General features: G+C 36.7%; 1 protein-coding gene across 1 annotated transcript in view; it reads left to right on the forward strand.

The window, feature by feature from the left end:
• Positions 1-9,890, forward strand: part of LOC124256316 (TGF-beta receptor type-1-like) — a 43,903-nt gene extending 34,013 nt beyond the window's left edge. Inside the window, exons 7-10 of the mRNA XM_046690293.1 lie at positions 1,424-1,504; positions 4,329-4,526; positions 4,931-5,061; positions 6,484-9,890. Of these exons, the coding sequence (XP_046546249.1) occupies positions 1,424-1,504; positions 4,329-4,526; positions 4,931-5,061; positions 6,484-6,609 (536 nt within the window). The 3' untranslated portion in view covers positions 6,610-9,890. The remainder of the gene's footprint in view (positions 1-1,423; positions 1,505-4,328; positions 4,527-4,930; positions 5,062-6,483) is intronic.
• Positions 9,891-14,543: the final 4,653 nt, after the last annotated feature.

Below are 14,543 nucleotides of genomic sequence, written 5' to 3' on the forward strand. Positions count from 1 at the left end.
TCAAGATGTATGAATGCTTAGATGTAGGATGCTCCAGCAAGAAAATATTGAATAGTTTCTTTGACCAAGATCAGAGTTGGTGCGATACATGCAGGTGTTTTCTGTCTATCAAATGACATATGCCTTCCTCGAGTGTTTCAATTGTATATGACAGGGGTACTGGTCCTGTCTCATTTATGTTAGAAATTGCATATTGAAGGGGTTTGTATACAGAAATTCCAAACTAGAAGTCATCAAGGACCTAAATTGACATTTGGCACATTGGCCAACTGACATTGGCATAATGTACCATCATTACATGGATAATATGTACATCCAAGTGAACTGAGATCTATTATCTGAGCATTATGAGTGTTTTTCTGCCTCATAATGCACCTAGGGGGACGCAACATACTATTGCAATAGTTTTTTATCCCCCTCAACGTGTTTTGCAGGGGGTATTAAAATGGACTCCGTTCCGTGCATGCGCGCATCCGTCCGTGCACATTTGTCTTTTCCGGAGCAGAACTTTAAAACCTTTCACTATTTCTTCACCAAACTTAGCACACAGATTGGTCTGGTGGTGTACTGGTGCCTTTCGGAAGTTTTGGTATTCTGAATTAAATATTTTTTACGTTTCCATGGCAACAAGTTTGACTTAGACTGAAATTGGTGGTAGTGCTCCTTTCTGGAGCAGAACTCTAAAACCATTCACTATTTCTTCACCAAACTTGGCACATAGATTGGTCTAGTGGTGTACTGGTGCTTTTTGGTAATTTTGGAATTCTGAATAAATATTTTTGGCGTTTCCATGGCAACAAGTTTGACTTAGACTGAAATTGGTGGTAGTGCTCCTTTCTGGAGCAGAACTTTTAAATACTCTTTCAATACTCTCCTTCCACTTTCCTATATACACATCAAAACATTTGACATAATCATAAGTTGTAGACATATTCATGAAGAGTATTTTGCCATTGCGGGGGATATTGATGACTTTGTCTTCTTGTTACTCCTTGAATTGTTTGAATTGTCTCAATTGAAGACATTTCCCATATGAGTGTATAGTTGATATGAAGTAAAAACAAGTTGGAAGTAGCGCCATGTTTGTTTAGAGGTAATAGGGATGAATCTGGTACTCCTAAATCGAAGTGGATGGGCATGCATTAGTTTGATGCACTTCCAGCCCTCATACTATGTCTCTGTTTCATAACACTCACACTAACTTCACAGGTTTTGTTAATATTCTGACACTTGAACATCTAAATAATATTTATGAGTATGATTTTACGTAATTATTATCAAGAATGGCAAGTATGGAAATTTTGTTTATCATGATAGACATAATAATTTTAGTTACCATCTCTTCCTCATTATTTTGTATAGTTATAATACATGCTGTTTAATGACTCTTAATTCCCTTGTAACACGGGGTGTTTTTCTACAGGTAAACCAGCTATTGCCCACAGAGATCTGAAGAGCAAAAATATTCTAGTCAAAGCAAATGGCTGCTGTATAGCTGATTTAGGTGAGTTGTTACTTGGGTTTCCACAGGTCAAAATAAATCATTTATTGGTTGTCTGATTATGCAGTGGTCGATCTATGGTGAGATTATAACAAATGTGATATATATGTAATATTTTTCCTTATCCTGACACATGCTTATTTGCTTTCTCATTCCTGAAAAATAAGCATGAGTCAGGATAAATATAAAAATATTAATTTTATCATAAAATTTTTATATTAAAGTGAGTGAGTGAGTTTAGTTTTAAGCCACTTTTAGCAATATTCCAGCAATATCACGGTAGGGGACATCAGAAATGGGCTTCACACAGTGTACCCATGTGGGAATCGAACCGAGGTCTTGGTGTGCACTTGCTTAAATAGCTTTAACCACTAGGCTACCCACAGCCCCTTAAGGTGAAGGGAGTGTTCTTTCAGTTGTAGTGTCATCAAGATTAAGTATGAATGCTTAGATGTAGGATGCTCCAGCAAGAAAATATTGAATAGTTTCTTTGACCAAGATCAGAGTTGGTGCGATACATGCAGGTGTTTTCTGTCTATCAAATGACATATGCCTTCCTCGAGTGTTTCAATTGTATATGACAGGGGTACTGGTCCTGTCTCATTTATGTTAGAAATTGCATATTGAAGGGGTTTGTATACAGAAATTCCAAACTAGAAGTCATCAAGGACCTAAATTGACATTTGGCACATTGGCCAACTGACATTGGCATAATGTACCATCATTACATGGATAATATGTACATCCAAGTGAACTGAGATCTATTATCTGAGCATTATGAGTGTTTTTCTGCCTCATAATGCACCTAGGGGGACGCAACATACTATTGCAATAGTTTTTTATCCCCCTCAATGTGTTTTGCAGGGGGTATTAAAATGGACTCCGTCCGTGCATGCGCGCATCCGTCCGTGCACATTTGTCTTTTCCGGAGCAGAACTTTAAAACCTTTCACTATTTCTTCACCAAACTTAGCACACAGATTGGTCTGGTGGTGTACTGGTGCCTTTCGGAAGTTTTGGTATTCTGAATTAAATATTTTTGACGTTTCCATGGCAACAAGTTTGACTTTGACTGAAATTGGTGGAAGTGCTCCTTTCTGGAGCAGATCTCTAAAACCATTCACTATTTCTTCACCAAACTTGGCACATAGATTGGTCTAGTGGTGTACTGGTGCTTTTTGGTAATTTTGGAATTCTGAATAAATATTTTTGGCGTTTCCATGGCAACAAGTTTGACTTAGACTGAAATTGGTGGTAGTGCTCCTTTCTGGAGCAGAACTTTTAAATACTCTTTCAATACTCTCCTTCCACTTTCCTATATACACATCAAAACATTTGACATAATCATAAGTTGTAGACATATTCATGAAGAGTATTTTGCCATTGCGGGGGATATTGATGACTTTGTCTTCTTGTTACTCCTTGAATTGTTTGAATTGTCTCAATTGAAGACATTTCCCATATGAGTGTATAGTTGATATGAAGTAAAAACAAGTTGGAAGTAGTAGCCGCCATGTTTGTTTAGAGGTAATAGGGGCCGATAACTCTAAATCGAAGTGGATGAATCTGGTACTTCCTGTACTTCCAGCCCTCATACTATGTCTCTGTTTTGATAACACTCACACTAACTTCACAGGTTTTATTAATATTCTGACACTTGAACATCTAAATAATATTTATGAGCATGATTTTACGTAATTATTATCAAGAATGGCAAGTATGGAATTTTTTTTTATCATGATAGACATAATAATTTTAGTTACCATCTCTTCCTCATCATTTTGTATAGTTATAATACATGCTGTTTAATGACTCTTAATTCCCTTGTAACACTGGGTGTTTTTCTACAGGTAAACCAGCTATTGCCCACAGAGATCTGAAGAGCAAAAATATTCTAGTCAAAGCAAATGGCTGCTGTATAGCTGATTTAGGTGAGTCGTTACTTGGGTTTCCACAGGTCAAAATAAATCATTTATTGGTTGTCTGATTATGCAGTGGTCGATCTATGGTGAGATTATAACAAATGTGATATATATGTAATATTTTTCCTTATCCTGACACATGCTTATTTGCTTTCTCATTCCTGAATAAATATGCATGAGTCAGGATAAGTATAAAATATTAATTTTATCATAAAATTTTTATATTAAAGTGAGTGAGTGAGTTTAGTTTTAAGCCACTTTTAGCAATATTCCAGCAATATCACGGTAGGGGACATCAGAAATGGGCTTCACACAGTGTACCCATGTGGGGAATCGAACCCTGGTCTTCGGCGTGACACACAAATGCTTTAACCACTACCACCAATGTAATATTTGACCAGGTGGACGTTGCAGTATAGAAATTCTCTGGTGCTCGACACACAAACACACTGACAGACATACACTCACACATAGACACATACATGCAGTACACCACAAGACACTCAACTGATTCCTCTGAACCATCTTTACCCAACCCGTGAAGATCCGGGTTAGAATTGGTCTTCGGCAACCCATGTTTGTCATAAAAGGCCACGAACAGGATTGGGTGGTCAGCCTCGCTGACTTGGTTGACATGTATCATTCTATCCTATTTGTGTGGATTGATGCTCATGCTGTTAATCACTGGATCTCTGTTATAGACTTGATTATTTACAGACCGCTGCCATATAGCTGGACTGTTGCTGAGTGCAGTGTTAAACAACCAACCAACCAACCATCTATTATTCCACTGATTCCAGACTAGGCAAGGTCCCAAGAAACTAACGGCCAACAATGTAGTGATTTTTGTCCTGTTTCAGCTACTATTGACTTGACCTAACAGTCGTGACAAATGATATATTGCAGGTCTGGCAGTACGCCATGACTCCAAGACAGACCAAGTCGACATTGCTCCCAACAACCGAGTTGGGACGAAACGTTACATGGCACCAGAGGCTCTGGATGAGTCCATCAACATGAACCATTTTGAATCCTTCAAGAGGGCAGACGTGTACTCATTTGGCTTGGTGTTGTGGGAGATTGCCCGCAGATGCATGATCGGAGGTATGCTTATGAACATTGTATCCTCATGGTTCTAGAAGATTTGTGTTTGTTATTTGGTTGAGTCTTTGGATACAAAGATGGCAGACGGGCTCCTTATCGACTTCTGTTTTCAAATCAGACCTTTCAATATTTATGGTCCCCCAAACAGTTCCAAAGCCCTGTGTCAGTTTCAGTAACAGCTTGTATCTCCAGGGATGAGAATTTTCTGTGGGATTCTGCAGATTTGATCGCGCTGGGGTTTCTTGTGAACCCCTCCAAAGATCATTATCCTTGTTTTTCATTCATATTCATTTCCATCCCAGTATTTCACTCATTGCTCAACAGTGTATTTGGTACTTATGTTGCATCATTCAGTAGGAATTTCAAGATATTGATATGTAATCTTTTCTTAATATATGTTTCAGGCATTTTTGAGGAGTATCAGATGCCTTACTATGACCTAGTTCCACCAGACCCCTCCCTTGATGACATGAAGAAGGTAGTTTGTATCGAGAAGCATAGGCCGGCCATTCCTAATCGGTGGCAGACGTTTGAGGTAGGCACATTGTAAAGTCTTACCCCTATAGACAGACTAAACTAGAGCTAATTTGCAGTCAAAGCAAATCCAAGACATTCAGAACCAACTTTGTCAGCAATTCCAAATTTTATGACGTGCATATATTACATCCAATATGTGCAAGGATTGGACAGGCCTTGGCCAATTCCTGCTGTGTGTAATACAACATGACCATTTTATTGAATGGACTGTGACGTGTATGCGTTTTAAAATCTTATTCACAGAAGCCAATGAGCAAAGTTATTCTACAAAGATCTATTATCAGTTTAGCAATTGAGGAATACCTGAATTGGACAGTTGGACTGCACTAGTTCACAGTCCCTCTTTGGCATCCCTAACATTTAGGTACTGCTTATGCCCACTTCATGGAGTGAGTGAGTGAGTGAGTGAGTTGAGTGAGTTGGGTTTTACGCTGCCTTTTGCAATATCACAGCAGGGGACACCAGAAATGGACTTAACACATTGTACCCATGTGGGGAATCGAACCCAGGTCTTCAGCATGACGAGCGGACGCTTTCACCACTAGGCTACCCCACCGCCCCCCCACTTGATGGAGCAGTATTATAAAAGCAACTGACAAATTCCACTTTACTTGTCTATGATTGATATTCCCACTTTGATATACATGGTATAGTTATCAGTTTTAATAACCTGCTCAAACATTCATGGTTTAGGTTTAAGTATTATCCTCCCTTATTTTCTAATTTTGTACAGACTACATACCCGTGAAGATCCGGGTTAGAATTGGTCTTCAGCAACCTATGATTGTCGTAAAAGATGACCCACAGGATCATGTGGTCAGGCTCACTGACTTGGTTTACACATATCGTATCCCATTGCCTAGATCAATGCTCATGCTGTTGTTCACTGGATTGTCTGGTCCAGACTCGATTATGTACAGACTCCTGCCATATAGCTGGATTATTGCTGAGTAGGGCTGCGTAATATAACCGGTTTACCGGTATTTACCGGTTCAGACATGAAAACGATACGCATTGCGATACGCTGATGGAAAACTGGTATTTTGACATGCATTCGGAAAACTTCGTAACACTCGAAATCTTCGGATATTTCCGTTTTTTAATTGTTCTTTTCCCTGTTTCATTAGTGCCAAATGTTACTTACATTTTTATTTTGTCATGATTAAAAGTTTTATTAAAGGTTAATCAATCATAGTGATTTTGTGGTGTTTTTGCTTTATAATCAAGCATTAACTCGATTATAAATAGTTTTTGTTAAAAAAATAATTCTTGCAATATATTGCAATACATATCGCAATATATGCTTCCGCATCGCAATATATAATATGAAAATTCTCTGCAATACCCACCCCTATTGCTGAGTGCGATGTTAAACAAGAAACCAACCAACCAAACTGACTACAATTTTCTTGTATTTTAGGCCCTGCATGTAATGGCTAAACTGATGAAGGAGTGCTGGTACCCCAATGCTGCTGCTAGACTGACAGCACTCAGGATCAGAAAGACACTGGCAAGTCTCGCTGCCCAAGAAGACATGAAAGTGTGAATCTGATGTTACCATGGTAACCGATTGACTTTTGGACTGCAAAGACGCCGAGCCAATGAGAACTTTCTCTACAGTGTGATCGAGTCTTTAATGTGTGTGTGTAACGGCAAGAGTGGAGAATGTAGTACAGATGACCAGTCCGGTGAAAAGACAATGCAGTGGGATATTAGAAGAATGTATATTCCTTTCATGTATTATACATTGTAAAATTGTTTTAAGAGCCTATGTTATCAGTACGCATCAAATCAGTTTGCATTATGATTTGTTGATGAACTAAGTACAAAGAACATGCTCAGCTACAAAGCAGAGGCGTGTTACAGATGACCTAGGCATGAATATTGTGACTTTTTCGTATCATGTAGTGAGTAGTGTCAGGAAGGAAATACGTGCTTTTGTTGTATATGGAATAGGAGGAGTAGAGTTTTCCTGCCTCTTCAGATCTTATCAGGGTTTAGCTGTACATTTATATGTGGATTGATAATTACTGTATGCACAAACCTCAGAGAATATTTCTGCTTCTCTGAGTAGAAGATGGTTACCCTAATGGGTCTCAGGTTCACCTTGCAGCAGCGTACCCAGTACGATTCCCCACATGCAGGTTTGTGAAGTCCATTCGTGAGATCCAGTGCTCATTGTTGCGGTATTGCTTGTAGAGCAAACTACACTTCCACTCACCGTAGTCACTTATGGGGAGCAAGTAGTTAAAGCTTTGTGATGAGCATGTTTGGGGTCACAACATTAGAGTAATATGAGAGGTTTTGAATAAGTACAAGTTAACCACAAAGGCCAAAATGTCAAACTTGATTCATTATTTATAAGTGGTACATGGAGGTATGGCAGCTAAGGAGTATAGCTTAATTTCCATTATTATCAGTAAATGACATTCTACAATTGTTGTATAATTTGAGAAAACACAACATGATTTCACGGTCTGGGGATCATTAAGATTAGCGGATTCATTCACTGAAGAACAAATGGATGGTTTGGTCACACTACCGACCCCGTTTTGATTCAGCTGATGAGTACAGTGTGTCTTTGATTGCTCATGTTGTCAAATATGATATCACTTGGGTGTTGAGAACATGGAATGCGAGACCCTGCTTACTCCAGAGGAGGATTAGCGATGGACGTGGTCAAGTAATGTGTTCTGATAAAGGGAGACAACTTACCACCCGGAGTTAAACCTTGTTTACATGAGGCCCTTGTTAGACTTTGTTCCTCCTGATATGAACTGTGTCGCATCAAGTGACTTGAGGTACTGGGGTGGGGTAGCCCAGTGGTTAAAGCATTCGCTCGTCACGATGAAGGCCCAGGTTTGATTCCCCCATGAGTACAATGTGTGAAGCCCATTTCTGGTGTCCCCTGCCATGGTATTGCTAGAATATTGCTAAAAGCAGCATAAAACGCAACTCACTCACTCGAGGTACTGTATTTGGCATATTCAGGTCCAAACCAGCTTCTATATTAGTTTATAACTGATCTTTGTGAGCACGGCAAACAAAGGTGGTAAATTTACGAGACTTTTCGAGATTTACAAAAATCACAGAAATATTGAAAGGATATGTCATGGCCTTTTAACCATTCTAAAGATGTAGTAGGTTCATAGATGTTTGAACTAAGGGTGTTTCCATTGCTCCATCTCTAACTGCAAAGTTAGCTTCAGATGGTCAGGCTCGCTGACTAGTTGACAACATGTCATCGCATCCCAACAGTGTAAATCGATGCTCATGCTGTTGATCACTGGGTTGTCTGGTCCAGACTCGATTATTTACAGACCGCCACCATATAGCTGGAATATTGCTGAGTGTGGCATTGAACAATAAACAAAGAAAAACAAAGTTAGCTGGTAGGGTTCTGTATGTTTTGTCACTTTATTTAAAATCAACCATTTCTGGTGTCCCCTGCAGTGATATTGCTGGAATATTGCTAAAAGCGACGTAAAACCATACTCACTCACTCATTTAGAATCAATATTCATGCAGATTTGTTTGCTAAGTATTCCAGCATTGAGAGTTGTAAAACAGATTATTTGTAACATAGGGGCAAAATACCTGTGATTAGCAGAATACCTGTGATTATATAAAAATGTGACGAGTACAGTTTCTGTGGGTTGTTTTGTTATCAGTTTCAACAAAATATCACTAAAGAGGAGTTAAGAAACAAGGTGCTGAGTGGAGACAGCAACATTTGAAAAATATATGTTAATACTTGTGTCACACAAGAAACTTGAAATACACAGGTTCACACCAAAGAAATATTATCAACCATGCCATAGCATCTAGATTACTTGTGCCATGTTTGATGTTCCACTCGACATTATTATTTGTTGTTCTGTATTTATGATTTGTACACGAACAATCGTTTGTGAGATAAATCTGTTTCTCATGGTGCCAGTATATGTAATACATGAATGGTCATGTTGTGAGCTATTCATATTTTTGTGTAACATTTAATCACACAGTCAATCATGAGTTACCTTTAAGCATAGCAAAGAGATGAGAAATTGATATTACCTATCAGTTGGTTTTGTCAATACAAATAGTTTCTGGATATCATAATATTTCACTTATAACAGTGTTAAAGTGTGTTTAATTTGAGGTACTCGGGATAACTTAAATGTATTAGAAATACTTGTTAGGAAATTAGTACTTCACTTAGCTTGAGGGAAACTGAAAACTAGCTCCGTTAGGTTCTTGGTGCAAGCACTATACATGGGCATTTAGCATAGGCGATTTGTTGATCTTTGAATTTGTTTCAGAATATAAAGCATTCATTTATTAGGGTTTGTAGTCATCAATGAGATTACTAACTAATTTTCTGAATGGCCTGACAGAATAAATGGCAACTGAATATGTTTGTGTAATTTGTGAATTCCTTACATTTAAGCTGATGAATCTCACGAGTAATGCTATCTCATATTCTCTCAAAGAAAAAAACCCAATAGTTTATTTTAGGTGATCTAATGAAAGATATTTGTTTTGTTTGTTTTCAAATCCTGTCTTTTCCATATCAAGTTTATTGTCTGAGTTAGGTCAGAGTGTTTTGATACCCAGTGGAAGAAGCAGGTGGCCATATTGGTAATTCAGGCTGATTCCCTTTGTATGAGCACGATGTTAAACCCAATTTCACCTCACCTCACCCTTTGTATGACACCAAGCCATGAATAAATAATAATTTATGACCTTTTGGTTTGGTGAGAATATTAATTGAAATTAGTGATTTATAATGTATGATGTGAAACAATTATTTGTATAATCATGAGGACTTAACTACTTTTAATAGCAAATCAAATTTTGGGATCCAATGCATTTTTCTCATTTTGTATAGGTTTCCATAATATGTTGTTTCAGTCAACAGGCTGTTCACTTCAAGCGTTTACCATATCATTGTTTGATTGTATATGTTTGTTCATAATATTGACAGAATGCGGCTGAATGTTGTTCGTAATATCTGCAGCGTATGTTTGTAATACTGCATGGTCTTCATGTTATGTACATAGCTGAACTGAGCTTTATCGAAATTGTTTTATGTGCGGATTTGTTGTCCAGTTAAGCTCTTAAATATTTTTACGAATATTATCAAGTTTTATTGTGAATGGGTTAAGTATGTCTGTTTCTTATATATTAGTGTTTTTTAATGTATGCTGAAAATGTAAGGCACATTATTTGACCAGCTAGAAGATGTTTTTAGGAAGCTAAATACTGTTTAATTTAATCCTGAATTATCAATGTGCAAATGTACTGTATTAGTGTGGGGTTTTCTTGTCAAATGTTACTTGTTGCTTATGATGAGACTTTAACCACAGCCAGCCTTAAAGGGGTACTGATCCAGAGCAATTTCCGAGGACTGGTTGTTGCTTTTGTTATTGTTTTTCTCCCGTGAGTACCCGGATGATATCCCAGAATTCATGACTGGTTCGTTACCTCTGCTGCACCACCCTCATGCGTAATTGATAGTACATGTATAAGTATAGACTGATCAACAAAGATGAAATGTTTTTTACTCTATAATATTTCCATCTTATGTTGATTTTTTGTTAGATTATGTAGACTTTGATGAATAATTTGGTTTCTTATAAAAAAAATATTCACTTTGATGAAAAATGCTGATTTTGATGTAAAATTTTGATTTCATAGTAATGTTGACTTTATAAAAATGTTAACATAAATGGATGTAGAATTTGATTTAAGAAATAGTTTGACCGTGAATTTGGTGAGAAGCCTGATATAATAGCATTGTTTTGAAAGTAAAGCTAACAAAGTACATGGGGAGTCTTGGGGAGAGTAGTGAGCTTGGGTTCAATACTAGTCAATCTGAATGTTGTATTAAATGGCATTATTTTTATAACAAATGAAAACATTTTAAGTTTAACCATCTGCCTGTGGTAATAAAAGTTAGGACTGAAATAACGAAGTCAATGTACTTCTTTATATTTTTGTTATAACATGACTGTAATATCTAGACATCTTTTAGCTTGCCAACGTGAATCATATTTCACAAAAAAAAAACCCGATTCTGTTGAATGCCATAACAAATAAATAAAAACAAAATGCAAATATTAAAATTAAAACAGACTAAAGTTATAGCAACAATATCAGGCTATTACCTTGTTCGGGGAATGAATCCATCAATATCCAGATAAAGGAATGAGATGCCATTCATCTGCAGCTGACAAAGAATCCTGTTCCATGTCATGTGTCTTTTAACAGTCTAATATGCGAAAACATGATCTATCGTTTCAAGTTTTTAACATTGGTGTGTAGTCCCATTGGTCACCCAAGATATCACACCTGGCAACTAATTGCATGATGTCCTCCATTCTTTAAAAAAGTAATTTAGTTAGCCAATAATGAGCAATCAATCAATGGTATCCGAGTGGTATTATCACTAATTATGCCTGTTATAAATTCATTAACTGACCATCAGGTGAATGATGACAAATAAGTGTAGGTTTACCACCAAACAAGGGTTACAGCAAGAGAGTAGTAATCGCTGTATTGCCTGAAAAACACCCTTTTGGGCCGACACTGTTTTGAGGATACAAAGGGAACTTCAATGTTACATACGAAATATATATAAACATTTGCTGTGTACTTAGTTAAAAACTGTATATACCTATGTACCTAAGTAAAATTTTAGATTTTTTTTAGCAATGGCAAAGTGGGTCTGTTTATGGATTCAAATATATCAAATGTGTGTTTTTGATATCATAGCATAGGTAATAGACATCATATTTTTACATGATTAAATATCGAGGTAGAAAACACAGAAATAGGATCAGTCAATATACCATCCAAGTATATGAAAATCTGAAAAAGCCTACACTGCTGGGATACTTTATTACAATCAGATAAGAACTACCGGGGATATTTTCAAATAACGGCATCTGATGGACATCCACCCTTCCTAATGCCCCACTGATTAGGTTGAAGAAATTCTGCCAAGGTGGACAGTAGCCCAGTCCCGTGTCCGTCACGGTCGAGGGAGCAGGTAGTGACCAGCCTGCAGCTTGGTTTCGTAATTAGAATGTTGGCTAGAAACATTAATCGCTCTGGATCAGTGGCCCTTTAAACAATATTAACAATATTTTACTAATTAGGTCAGATATAACACCAAGGCTATCAGATAGTGAAAGTATTGGGTTTATTCATTCTCCCTTTTATCAATGCCCAATGCTTTATGGAATGTTTGAGTTGATTATAAGTTGCATCAGGACAGAGTGAGGCTTGTATCCTGAGGAAACTTTGACAAACATTAATACTGCTTTTAGTTAGCATTGAGTTATTTAGTTTCATCATGTGATAATTATACTGAAAAACTTAGCATGAGATAACATGACATTTTGTACAGTCAACACAGTCAAATAATTGGTTATCATTAGTGACAAATTACATAAATAACCCCAGTATTTGTTTACACCATATTTGCTGTATCAAGTGCCTTAAGTGCTTCCTGACCGAATTCTAGACAATCCTGTTAGGATTCTTTGTAAGAGCCCCCCATAACCTAATAACACTGAAAATTGATTCAATTGTCCATATTTTCTTTTTTCAGAAGGCACCAGTGCTGAGGGGTATTATCTGCCTTGTAACTACATCATGTATTATTATAAATATATGTCTGATCTAAGTTGGTTTGCTCCAGCTTGATCTCCCAATTTTGTCAATATTTTAAATGTCCAGTGTACTTATTACAGCAAATACGGTGTTACTGGTGTGCACAAACACAATATGTAAGAAGCAAGGGTTAATGTCTCAGAAAGCTATTATGTGTGAAAGAATGGTATGTATGTGTTTTGTATAACAGTTTATGCTATATGCTCTAGATGGATTTTATGTGTTGTATACTCTTCATGGTGTCTGTAAATATGTAAATAAGTGCTGGTGTATATTGCGTTTATATCCTATGTGATATATAGTCACTTACCTAGTTTATTGTGATGTTGCACAAACTACCGCCTGTAACTTGTCAGAGAAACTTGGGAGTGAAGGGATGATGTGACATGTTTCTTTTCAAGTTGGGATAGAGACTAGCAGCAGTCAGTGGCTTATTAGGTGTTTGTTTATCCATGGATAGTCGGTGAAGTCAGAAAAGTGTCAATTAGCATAAACTCCCCTGCCCAAAATTTCTTTCTCTCTGGTTATGCTAAATTGAATAAGTTTTTGTTTGATTTGATGTTCATTATTTATAATTAGGTTTACATCATACGAAAACTATGGTTGAGGTATCTGCTCTTGCTCTCTTGAACGTTTAGATGAATAGACTTGTGTGAATGTGATTGAGTTGGATGTTATTGGGTAAGGGAACAGATTTTTCCTATTTAATTTCAGAGAATTTATTAAATATATCCATGTCTCCATACTGGAAATTCTGAAGTTGTTTGACAAAGGCAAACAAAGGCTGCATTGTACAGCAGTTGTCTATTATCTCTTTCCATTTTCAGTATGTGTTTTGCGGGCAGTGTTCATATATTAATAATTCATATCCTTTGTAAGACCACTTACTTATCGTGTAATTGTAACAATAAATTTAAAAATGATGAACAGAGAAATCCCCCCTTCACAAGGTTTAGATGTCCACATTAGTTGTGTTATGTGAAAGGAGATGTGTTTGCTTAGAACTGTGTGTGTATTTTTGTGTTGTAATGGTCTAAAGTGAGTAAAATATCAAAACGTTTTTACAATATTAAACAACCAACTGCGCAGGCTGTTTTCTTCTTCAACCTGAGTCATTATCAAACTTTCCAGGATAATTAACCTTAGATTATAATTACAACTGAAAAGCTGTTCAAAGCATAGTTATTAGGGGTGACTATTGAGGGGGAAACAACTATTGCGATAGTGATAGTCTATTGCAACACACTATTGTGACCAACTATTGCCATACTATTGCAATAGTTTTTCTCTCCTTGAATTGTCTCATTTGAAGTCATTTCCCAAATGAATGTATAGTTTATGTGAAAAAAAAATCAAGTTGAAATAGTTTCAGTCTTTTAATAGCTGACAAGAAACTTGAAACCCAGATGAAGTAAACAGTTATAACATAAACTCAATGAAGCTGCAAGTCTGCAACTAAACAATAAAAAATTACAAAATAACATAAATATTTAATAAAAATAAAGTCAATTACTAAATTATGGATAGTCATACATACTATCAATGCATAGATGGTTTTTCGTTTCTACCATCGATTAATTGCTTTCGGAGACTCAACAACTGCAAGCCATCGATAGGGATGTGTCCTTACAGCCCTAATAGTTTTACAAACTGGTTACTCGAGGGGATAAGCTTAAGAATGGTCACAGTTACCATTTTGTTATAATGTTGAAAAGTAGTACACATTCACTTTCACTTTATGCGTTTTGATTTTTTAATAGTATTTACCTCATATAATAGAGAGCCTGAATGGGCTTTTAACTGCTAGCCCCAAACGAA

The sequence above is a fragment of the Haliotis rubra genome, unplaced genomic scaffold, assembly GCF_003918875.1.
Source record: "Haliotis rubra isolate DU_JTF1 unplaced genomic scaffold, ASM391887v1 Scf624, whole genome shotgun sequence".
Taxonomy (NCBI): Eukaryota; Metazoa; Mollusca; class Gastropoda; order Lepetellida; family Haliotidae; genus Haliotis; species Haliotis rubra.